The sequence below is a fragment of the Tupaia chinensis genome, unplaced genomic scaffold (genome assembly GCF_000334495.1).
Source record: "Tupaia chinensis unplaced genomic scaffold, TupChi_1.0 Scaffold000591_1, whole genome shotgun sequence".
In the NCBI taxonomy this organism is placed as follows: Eukaryota; Metazoa; Chordata; class Mammalia; order Scandentia; family Tupaiidae; genus Tupaia; species Tupaia belangeri.
Genome location: NW_006160107.1, coordinates 1,322,715 through 1,335,047, shown reverse-complemented (window position 1 = coordinate 1,335,047; position 12,333 = coordinate 1,322,715). Strand labels below are relative to the sequence as shown.

The 12,333-nt window shown below is 46.2% G+C and overlaps 1 protein-coding gene across 1 annotated transcript in view; it reads right to left on the bottom strand.

Annotated features, from left to right (window-relative positions):
• Positions 1–12,333, bottom strand: part of LVRN (laeverin) — a 97,594-nt gene that overhangs the window by 73,103 nt on the left and 12,158 nt on the right. Inside the window, exon 3 of the mRNA XM_006158394.2 lies at positions 618–760. Coding sequence (XP_006158456.1) covers positions 618–760 — 143 coding nt within the window. The remainder of the gene's footprint in view (positions 1–617; positions 761–12,333) is intronic.

Here is a 12,333-nt window from a genome sequence, read left to right as displayed (position 1 = left end):
CCACCACACGCCAGGGAGTGTGCTCACACGGGCCAAGATGGTGTAGCCACCACACGCCACGGAGTGTGCTCACACGGGCCGAGACGGTGTAGCCACCACACGCCACGGAGTGTGCTCACACGGCCCGAGACGGTGTAGCCACCACACGCCACGGTGTGTGCCCACACAGGCTGAGAAGGCGTAGCCACCACACGCCACGGTGTGTGCTTACACTGGCCAAGACAGAGTAGCCACCACACGCCACGGTGTGTGCCCACACAGGCTGAGAAGGCGTAGCCACCACACGCCACGGTGTGTGCTTACACTGGCCAAGACAGAGTAGCCACCACACGCCACAGTGTGTGCTTACATGGGCTGAGACGGTGTAGCCACCACACTCCATGGAGTGTGCTCACACGGGCCGAGATGGTGTAGCCACCACACGCCACGGTGTGTGCCCACATGGGCCGAGATGGTGTAGCCACCACACCCTACGCTATACTCCACAGGTTGTTGCAGCCTGCAGGGCCACTGCTCGAAGGCTCCTGCCACAGCGGGAAGAACCGTCACGATGTGCGTGGGACACACGCTCTGCCAGCCTGCCTGGAGGTCCCACCCCCGCAGGACGCAGCACTTACGCAGCACTGGCATGTTGGAGAGAGCCACATAGTGCGGGTGGTGAATGAGGGTAATAGTGAAGGTCGCCTTCAGAGCCGGCTCATCGAAACAAGGAAAGACATTCCTGGCGAATGTTGGTTCCAGCTGGGATGCTAACAGGACTCTGAAAGACGTTTTTGGGAAAAATTTGTTTATTCTGGAAACAAAAATAATTGACAGATTATAGCTTATAATTAAGCCTGGCATGTGGGAAGGAGACACATGCTTTTCCCTTCATCTTCCTCACTGCAGTTTTCCATAGCAAACACACACTCCAATTTTCACTGCACCTTAGGGTTCTCATGAGACCTAAAATACAAAAGAACTCTTTGATTCTCAACCACAAAATAATATTTACTTCATTACCTCACAGACCTTTAAGCAAACAAAATAGGAGCAAATACAGCAAACATGCCGTGCCAGCCTCCTGAGGCCAGGTCTTTTTAAACTTCTCCTTTGAAAAGAGCCTGTTGCTTTTATCCTCCACCAAAGCACGATCCGGGAAGAGTGCATCCTTTTTTCCCTCTTCTCTCACATGTCCCCTCTTCTTCCTGGTTGAAAACTTACAGAAGTTTTATTCTGGAAACTCTTGGAGTTAGACAATACGGGTACACCCCAGCTGAGGACAACTTTCAATCGTATATGGGTAGATGTATCAAATCCCTGCCGCTTCTTTCTTCACTTCCATGGAAAAATACAGAAAATGACATTATCCCATCGCGAACACGAAGATGCCAGCCTTACTCCACAAACACGGTCTGACTTTGGACGAGAGCACAGTCCCTAGCAAACAACCTGCTCCCCAAAACAAGTCTGCAGTCTCCGTCTGTCATTTGCCAAGGCTCAGGAACCTCTCTCAGGGGAAGACTGTGGATGCTAACTTGCTTTCCAGTGTAATGTCTGATACGTTACCCTTGCTTCGGGCCCGATAGAGGGACGAAGGCGCGTCAGCAGAGATAGCACACGGATGCACGGACCGCCCGTTACCTCCTTACGGCGAGGCCTCTGCTCGCGTCACACTCAGGTGGCTGCAGCACAGATGTGCAGGACAGTCAGCACGTTCCGAAAACGCTCACGGTCGGCCCGTGGGGCAAGCACAACCTCACTGTGGCAAAAGTGTCATTTCCAACATGCCTGTTCCGCCCTATTGCTTTTTCCAACTCTTATCTTACTCTTCTTACTCCTGGTGGAGGCCCGTGGGCTCTGACACTAGCCATCTTGTCTGCAAGCCCTGCTCCACCTGCCACAGCCGGGTAATTCTAGACAAGTACGAAATCTTGCTGAGCCTGTTTCCCCACCTAGAAAACAATGGCACCATCCATCTTATCTCCGCCATTTGAGCGTTTATAAGTAACTAAATTCACCAGTAGCTAAATCACCTTTGAGTTCTCCTATGTGCTTCTCAGTGTCACAAATTGCTCCTGCTGTAGATGACCAGTGGAAGAGATCAGAGAATGAAGCTGCAAGGTGTGGGTTAGAGGGATGTAAACCATTGAAAAGAATTTAAAAGGTCTCAGGGGCTACAAATGACCACCTGTATATGGGTCACGTGTGTTGTTCCAATAGATTTTTAAACGCTGAGTTCACAGCAATGGAGCAAGTACTTGCCCGGCCTTGGAGCTGTATCAGATAGTGGCAGCTTGACGTTAGTATATGCAAAAGGATATAAAATCTCGCAGTTTGTTATACTGCATTTGCTGTCTTGTAGTTTTGATTGTTATTTTTCAAAAAGGATGGGAGGCCAGCAGGTGGTGTGGTGGTTAAGGCGCTGGACTCCCACATGGCCAATTGTGATTTGAGTCCCAGACCTGGAGCCTTGAAAATCACTCCAGGCGTGTATGTGTGTGTCCCCAAAAATCCCAATAGGAGAGTGAAGAAGAAGAGATTGCAGTGTGCCCGTCCCCCTTGGGGGGTGACTTCTTACTTTCCCTCTCTTTGTCTCTCTCTGTCTCTCTCTGGCAAGCACAAGCACTGTATTGGCAAAAATCTTAAAAAAAAAATAGGAAGAGGCGGGATAGGACAAAATACAGAAAATTCATGCAACTGAAAATATAGCAGAAAGTAAGCTCTTGCTTTGGATCTGCTCTGTTAACCACCATGTACCTCTGGGACATTTGCTTAAAGTGTCTAGACATCATTTCTGTAAAAGTAAGTTCTTGCTTTGGATCTGCACTGTTAACCACCATGTACCTCTGGGACATTTGCTTAAAGTGTCTAGACATCATTTCTATAAATGCAGGAATGTGACTCATCTTTAAAGCCACTTAGAGCTCTACAACTATGATTCTGTTTTTTAATAAAAAAAATTTGCCCAAAGTCCCAGGAGGAAAATGGATTGTGATGTGGCCATCCTCCCAGGGTTTGATTTCTCACTTTCAAACTCTCTCTTTCCAGCAAGTGCACGTGCCCTATACCAAAAATCTCTCTCTTAAAAACAAACAAAAAAGCTGTAAGTAGCAGATTAATCAACAGCTGAACTAATATGTAGTAACATAATCTTAATTACCTAGAAAATGTAAACTTTATTTTCAAACAAGTCTTACACAGCCTTACATTTCATTTTTTTTCTTTAAAAGGAGTGAGTTGTGTGCAGGGGGGTTAAATGTTGTATAGACAAGGGAAAAAAACTGCTAGAACCACCTTATTCATCATCGTCCTATTCTTCATCTTCATCCTCTTCATCTTTCTCTTCTTGCTCGTCTTCCTCCTCCTCCTTTTTCTTGCTATTTTCAGCCTTGATAGCCCCCCTTTTTTTCTGCAGCCGATATATACCAATATCCTTTTCGTATTTCCCTCAGCTGAGCAGCCTTCTTTTCCTACGGCTGTTCACCCCATCTGCAGCAGTGCTATTCCGCATCTCTCCCAGTTTCTTTGCAACGTCACCAGCGGAGAGGCCAGGGTGGTCTTTGGCTTTGCAGTGATATTCAGAACAGAACGAGAAAAAGGCCGAAGGAGGCCTCTTGGGTGCACTGGGGTCCTTGAACTTCTTTTTCGTCTCCCCTGTAGGAGGGATATAGGTTCTCATTTCTCCTTCATAACGGGCCTTGTCCGCCTTTGCCACATCTTCAAACTTCCCTTTCTCTTTAGCAGACATGGCCTCCCCCCTCTCGGAGCACTTCTTAGAAAACTCTGAGAAGCTGACTGGAGCATCTGGGTGCTGCTCTTGTGCTCCTCCCGGCAAGTTTGCAGAAGAATGCATGTGAGGACATTTTGCCTCTCGGCTTCTGAGGCTCTCCTTTGCCCGGGTTTAGTTATCCTTCCTCGGCGAGGCACAGTCGCCCAGTGCCCGTCCGGCTCTCACCTACCCCGGCACTGTCTCTATCACAACTGTGATTCTAAGAGGGACAAAAATATCCTACAGAATGGAAACGAGCCCGTGAGGTGGCCACGGCCATCATTCTGAGTTGAGAGAAATAAACTTGGGGGTTCACACGGAGGTCTATGAGCCCTTCGAGATTACAGGACCGTTTGTATGAATGGCAGGACGTTAGCAGGAAAGGTGTGGTGTGGCGTGGAAAAGAACATCCAGCTGTCTAGATGTGTTTACATATTTGGAAAGCCAGCAAACACCGACTGTTCTTGAAACAGAAGATTCAGAAAGCAACGCTTGATAATACCTTGTCAAGGGCTGTCATTGCACAAAGCTCACGAATCTCTTACCACCGAGAAGATCGTACGCTGGGAGCCAGGAGAAAGTCAGTCTCATAGGCAGCAGGATGGGCCGGCCTGCAGCACTGTAGTTAAACGCACTGCAAAGGGAGTCGGATCCCAGCTGGGCAACTGTGGTTTGAACCCAAACCCCAGTAGCTTGAAAAATAGACCAGGCATCATGTGAGTGTCTCGGGGAGGGGGGGAGTGAGTGTGTGAGTGTATGTGTGGGTGAGTGTGTGTGTGAGTGTGTGTATGTGCCTGCCCCAAATCCCAAGAAGATGGAGAAATGAAAGGGTTGTGGCTCAGCCACTTCCCATTGAGGAACGGTTCTCTCTCTCTCTCTCTCCTTCCCCCCACTCTGGTAAACACACACGTACTCTGGCAATTCAAACCAACAGAGAACGTGGAGGTTGCGGCACTAGATCCCACATGGCTGACTGTGCTATTTGAGTCCCAGACGTAGGGCTTGAAAAATCACACCAAGTGTTGGGACCAGCAGTTAGCGTAATGGCTATGTTGCTGGACTCCCACGTAGTCGACCGCAGTTCGAGTCCCAGGTGGCTTAAACTCACGCAAGGTGCGTGTGCATGCGTGCCCAAGATCCTGAGAGGAGAATGGAGGAGAAGGGATTGCGGCGTGGCCATGGCCCCTGGGGGGTGATTTTTTGCTTTCTATCTTTCTGTCTCTCTCTGTCTTTCTGGCGAGCACACATGCCCTATAGCAAAAACCTCTCCAAAAAAACAAAAAAAAAAACCAAATCACACCAAGTGCATGTGCAAGCTTGCCCCAAACCTGAGTGGAGAATGGAGAAGAAGAGATTACGATGTGGCCATTGCCCCAGTGGGTGATCACTTTCCCTTTCTCTCTGTCTCTGTCTCTCTCTGGTGAGAGCGTGCACCCTATACCAATAACTACAACACCACAAAACAAAAACACCGAAAGGAAGTAGGAAGTGGGAAACTTTTACGTTATGGGTTGAAAAGGCTAAGAGACACCAGCTTAGAGTCAGCACTGTAGCAAATCAAACATCAAGCAAGTGTCTTCCAATTCTCTAATTTAGGTCTCCAGAAAAATAATGTAAAAGAAACTCTCTGGGACTTCACTCAAATATTTTACTCCCTAGTTTTACACAAACAAAAAGTGATGGGAAACCCCACAGCACAGCCTGTCGGGCTCTCCAGCATAACTGCGAGGGACGGAGCCCAGGCCGGTACAGACGACCTAGTTACCGACATCGGGGGCTCCCAGGGGGCCGTTTCCTTCCCTTCTCACCCTGCTTAGGACTCAAGGATATTCTGACCTTAGAAAGCAGAGCCAGCCACCACCCTCTCCCTTCGAATTCTAGTGAGACATGCGATTACGGTGACCGTTAATGAATTCTAGTAAGCCTGGCCAGGTGAGGGGGTTACCTGGGAGAACTGGTCTCCTGGTGGCTCAGTATTGCAGCCACGTTGCTGCCCTCTTGTCTAGACAGAGAATCATGGACTCACCCCTTCTTCTGCCCTCGGGAACCAATCTACTGCCATGTGAGAAGATACCCGCTGTATCCACTCTCAGTGAGGTTTGTATTCCAAATTGCTTTATGAGCTCCATACGCCTACAGCTCTAGTTAGCAAGTGCTAAACAGCATAGCTGGGCAAGGATGAAATAAAACTCTTTGGAGAGTTGTACCTCCCCCACACACTAAATTTTTTACATACTTACACACTCAGAAATCAGGATGTTTAGTGGAGCCAGATGTTACCCACTGGACTGTGGTTCAAGGATTGGCCCAAGAATCATGTTTGTTTATTACTTGTGTAAAAGGATCTGAAAACCATAATTTCTACCAGGCAAAAAAACATAATAGATGTAAAATTCAAAAGGAAGGTGCCATACTAATGTTACGAGGGTTTTCAAAGTGAGTGTCTTCGAGAACCTGGGAGCCCTCTTGGGCTTTTCAGCTACATTGTGGGTGTAGAAGGGTCAGGGGATGAGGCAAGCTCAGAGGCCGCGTCTGTGGCAGGGGAGGGGTGCAGGGTGCATATTATTTTGCCAATCCCCATGCTCTCGGGGAGTTGGAAGGAGGTACAGCCCACTAGGGGATGAGACCCCTCAGAGAGCAGCAGAAGCGTTTTGAGGCTGAGAGATTGAGAGGCTAATCCCCAACTCTTTTCTGGGAAAGCTAAAATTGACAATGTGGCTGGGGTCCAATTCCCACCATGTGGGGGACTGAAAAAGGCAAGAGAATGACTTTGGAGAAAGAGCCAGAAAAGTGCTGGTGCCCTGGGACCCACATCAGTCCTAAGCAAGGGACATGCGAGTGTTCTCTGCAGGAGTCGAGGGCCCTGAGACACAGAATGCGCCAGCAGGGGACTGCCTGGGGTCCTGTCCAATGGAGGCGCTTGGAAGAGGTTGAAAGAGCTCGGAGATGCACCACTCAGTGTCCAGGGGCTGAGGAAGAAAAGCAGTGACCACCAGAACAGGGAAATGACAGAAGTATCTCATTGGGCCAAAAGAGGATTAATTGTAAGAGAAAGAGAAAATTGTGGAAACTCTGGTGAGTGTGGAAAAAGGCATGCACTGGACCAGAGTGAGACCAAATGACAAGAGTAGTGTTCAAATGGGAAGTGCCCTGTGTGTCACTCTCCCTATCCTGACCCCACTGGGTCCTTATGGGGGAAATGAGGAGACCATGAAAATAGACACCAGGGAAGGTGGGATGGAGGCAGGAGAGAAGGACCTTAACAGTAAATTAAATTCAAAGTCTCGAGGATTATGCAGGCCTGGGTTTTCTCATTTTTTGCCTCTGACAGCATTTGTGACTCAGTGACTGTAGATCTTCTGTCACCTAAGAATGAGCAGGAAATTATGGGCTGCTGGAGTCTTTATGTCAGAGCAGCAAAGTTTACCCTATAGACCAAATTTTCCACTGTAATAAGACAATGGAGAAAAATGTACATTTTTCCAAATTATTGGGTCATTGAAAAAGTCGTGATGTATTTTTGCACAGGAACACATGGAAAACTACAGCATGACTTTTCTGATGACCTGGTATAAGGTGTACTTTTTCAATATTCTAGTAACACGTATTTTCTTTCTTTTTTTTTTTTTTTTTGGAGAGGTTTTTGCTAGAGGGCGCATGCGCTCGCCAGGCAGACAGAGAGACAGAAAGCAAGAAATCACCCCCCAGCGGGGATGGCCATGCCGCAATCCCTTCTCCTCCATTCTCCTCTCGGGATCTTGGGCACGCATGCACACGCGCCCGGCGTGAGTTTAAGCCACCGGGTCCGGGACTCAAACCACGGTCGACTACGTGGGAGTCCAGCGACATAGCCATTACACTAACTGCTGGTCCCAGTAACACGTATTTTCTGAAAGATGCAGGATCTAAATCTTTGGTGGACAAAACGATCTTCCAGAGAAAACGTCTCAGCCACATGAAATACTAAGTTGTTGGGAAAGGCATGATGCATGTTGCTGGTTCTGTGTGTAAAAATGCATCATGACTTCCCCGATGATCCAATATATCAGTTCAATATCTGCTACAGTTTTAATGTCCCCCAAGTTGCTGTGTTAAGATATTGTAATGATCTTTTTAGAGTGAATTTTCCTATAGGACATGTGTACTTGCTGGAGAGACAGAGAGACAGAAAGCAAGAAATCATGCTGCAATCCCTTCTCCTCCATTCTTCTCTTGGGATTTTGGGCACACACGCACATGCACCCAGCGCGAGTTTCAAGCCAGAAACTAAACCACGGTCAGCCATCTGGGAGGCCAGTGATGTAACCATTATGCCATCTGCTGGTCCTGACGTTGTAATGATCTTGAGAGGGTGAAAACTTAATCTGATTATAGTGTCTGAAGGTGGGACCTTTGGGAAGAAATTAGTGATTGGGTGGTTAAGGCAGGGACCCTATGATTGAATTTTGGTGGATTTATAAGGAGAGAGAATGAGACAGGCAGACACAGGTGGGACAGACCACCCTGCACGCCCTGACCATACTCTCTGCTTCCATCAGCCACGTAATGCTAGCCCAGGCCTTTGGACTTTGCAGCTGCCAGAATAATCAATCAAATGAACCTCTATTTTCATAACTAACCAACATCAAGTAGTTCGACAGGTTCAGAATCATGAACTGAGACAGCACCTCTTGGGCTGACAGGTGGCGTTGTGTTTAATGGCACAGGACTCCCACATGGCCTACCGGGGTTCGAGTCTTGGACACAGTGGATTGCTTTTTCACTTTCCCTTTCTCTCTCTCTCTCCAAATTAAAAAATAATAGTAGTAAATAAAATAAATAACTATTTTTTTTCCTCTAGGATAATAAAATGCACTCTTTTGTCTGACAGGAGCAACATCATGTGCGTGGCACGCGAGCTCACTGATGTTCTGAGACTTCACATTCTTTCCAGACTTTACTCCCAGTTCTCTGTGTGTCATACTCCAGGCTCCATGCCAGTATTCCTGCATGAACAACAACTGCAAGGAGATACTTCTCAGTTCTCCGTTCACGTGGCTTAAACCTGCTCAGATTGGTTTGTCGTGTTGCTCTCACCTTTTATTTATTTATCTCTCAAAAGACCACAATTTTCTCCAGTTATTTCACACTTTTTTTCCTTGATCTATTTTCATTTCTCTACATATCTCCCCATTTGTTTTTATCTTTTATTAAGGGGATGTCTTAGCTTACTTATTTCACGTTAATCTTAATCCTATTTTTTAAAGAATTATTTAATTGCACTTATTATTTTATTTATTTTTAATTTGCTATAGGGCATGTGTACTCACCAGAGAGAGAGAGAGAGTGAGAAAGCAAGCCACCAGGTCTGGGACTAGAACTGCAATCAGCCATGTGGGAGTTCAGCACCTTAACCAGCATGCCACCTGCTGGCCCTCTTAATCTTATCTTAATCTAATTTTTCCGATGTGGAAGTGGGCCACTTGGGAGTTTATGCAACTGATTGGACACCGAGCGAGTGGCAGGGGTGGTACAAGGCTCAGGGCCCCAGCTTGCACCACTAATACGCCACCTGCTTTGAAGTCCGTATGTAATCAACACCAAAGCAAACCAAGACGACTGAAGATTAACTTTCTAATTAACAGCATTCCCACAGTTAGAGATGATGAGGCTTCTGCTTTTCACCATGAGGGTGCAACACTGGCTAGAACTAGTCTTCTACTGAAACGAACAAACAAAAAACTCTGACAGTACGTGACGCTGTCCTCGGACATTAGACAATAGGACACCCAGGACTGCACACCCCCGGGGAGAGAAAGTAACAGGAGAAGCCTACGATCCCCCTGCCCTTCTGCTGGAAGTAATTTCTAAACTGCCGCACAGCGAAGAGGCACTGGAATACAGTCGGGGGTCTCTCTGGATGGAGGAGACCGAGGTGAGAGCACAAGCCCAGGGAGCCTCCACAGCCAGATCCACAACGCCAGTCGCCAGCCAGTCGGGGAGGAGGCGCCGCAGAGAAAGCGCTCCAGAACTCTGCAGGAGTCCTCCGGGCTATTAAGGCAAATGTTGGTCTGCACTTCACGAAGCTAGGCAAAGAAAAGTTGCTGGGGAAAGAAAAAGTACCAGGAAACAGCAAACTGCACAATTCCCAGAGCTCACACAGTGCTAGGAGTTGTGTGAATTCGCACAAGCGAGAGTGGAGAAATCTGGAAAACACCTGGGCTATTTCAAAGAGAGAGGGTCATGTCTGAGTCATGAGCTAAAGTAGCCCTTGACAAAAATGTTACTTAATAGCCACTCTCAAAGAACCTAGACAGATTTGAGGGGATCATACCCAGGTCAAGAAGATCACCAAGAAATCTCAGTGCCTATCCAAAAAGGGTCAAAACTATTTAAAGCTATGTAACAAAATCCAGAACTTATACCATAAGAACGTAAATGTCAGGCACTCAATATAAAATGAGAAAATGCCCAAATATTTGGAAACGACACAGTTCTAAATAACCCATGAGTCAAAGAAGAAATCAAAATGGAAATTAGAAAGAATTTTTAATAGAATGAAAAAGAAAACAACAACCTCATTTGTGGCATGCCACTAAAGCCATAGTAAGGAATGTGTAGCACCGAATGCCTATACTAGAAAAGAAGAGCGATCTTGGGTCCAGAAGGTGGGGCCGTGGTAAAATGTGACACCGTGAAAGCCTGACTCACAGAAAGGTTTCGGGTTCACAGACGGACACCCCTCGGAACCCCAGCACGGTGAGCCGTGACGCGGGGCTGGCTGGCGCCAGGGCAGAGCACGGCATCGAGGCCCTGTGGAGGCCGTTCTCTCTCTCTGTCTTTCTCTGTCAAGAAAGAAATGAAGAAACTTTAAAAAAAGAAGGATTTTAAATGAATAACCTTGTGTCAACTATATTTCCTAAAATACAGAAAAAAAGGAGAAGCCCAAAAGGAAATAATAAGGACCACGGTATAAATCACTGAAATATAAAAGAACAAACCAACAGAAAAACAATAGGAAATAAATAAAATTAAAAACTGGTTCTACAGTAAATTGCTACTAACTATAATTATGCAACTGACTATACAACAGCAGAACTTATTTCTCTGACTTATCTGTGACTCTCTACCAATTGCCGATGTCTACCCCTTCCCCCCCTTTCCCAGCCCCCAGCAGTGACTCTTCTACTCCCATTAGCTAAGAGAGGGGTGATGAGCGGTTTTGATACAAGGTAATGATACATGTTTGAGATGATGGATATGCTCATTACCCTGGTTTGACAATTAAAACCCTGTATGCTCATGCAGACAAATCGCATCTGGTTATATTCCAATAAAACAACAGAAAACTCTGATTCCACAAGAAGATTTATAAAAATAGATAAATCTGTGAGCAGACTGATTAAACTTACTCAATATTACAAGCAGGTAAACTCTTAGAGTCTCATCTTCTTCGTTTATATGTGTGAATTCTGAAGACCTGGGAGTTCATGCAACTGATCAGACAACTAGGAAGTTCTAGGATGTTACCAGACCAGGTCTCCGGCTTCCAAAGAAACAAGACACAAATTACTAGTTTCAGGAATGAAAGAGGTGATGTCCCTACAGGTTCTACAAATACTACAAACAAAAACGAAAACTAAAACAAAAAACAGCTGGACCAGGAGATGGCATGGTGGTTAAGGCACTAGACTCCCACATGGCCAACTATGGTTTGACCTGGGGGCTTGAAATCACATCAGGCAGGTGTGCGTGAATGCCCAATCCTGAGGAGGAACAGTGGAGAAGGGATTTCAGTGCAGCTATTCCCAGGGGGCATGATTTCCTGCTTACCCTCTCTCAATCTCTCCCTGTCTTGCTCCAGTGAGTGAATGTACTTTATGGCAAAAAACTAAAAACATCACCACCAGGAGCCAACAGGTGGCGTAGTGGTTAAGGGTGCTGCACACCCACATGGCTCTGACAGTGATTTGAGTCCCAGACCTGGAGGTTTGCTTTCTCAATTTTCCTCTCTCGCTCTGTTCCTCTCTGGTCAAATTTAAATAAATAAATAAAAATAATTAAAAACTAGAAACACCGGGACCAGCAGGTGGTGTGGTGGTTAAGGTGCTGGACACTCCCACGTGGCTAACCATGGTTCAAATCCCAGGCCTGGTGGCTTCCTTTCTCACTAGCCCTCTCTCTCATTCCTTCTCTGTGTCTCTCTCTGGCCAAATTAAAATAAATGAATGAATGAATAAAATGAAATAAATAATAAATAAACTTAAAAAATAAAATAAAAACACCACCACCAAAAAAATTTTTTAAATAACTTTATATTTATAAATTAGATGACTTTTTTTACATGAACAAATTCTTTTACAGACACAAATTACCAAAACTCATTCATTAAAAAAAAAAATCTAAATAGCCCTATATTTATTATATAAATTTAACTTGTAGTTAAAAAGCACTCCGTTTGGGGCCAGCTGATGGCATGGTGGTTAAGGATGCTGGACTCCCACATGGGTGACCACGGTTCAAGTCCTGGACCTGGTGGCTTGCTTTTTCACTTTCTCTCTCTCTCCCTCTCTCTTTCTCCCTCTCTCTCTCTCTGTCTCTCT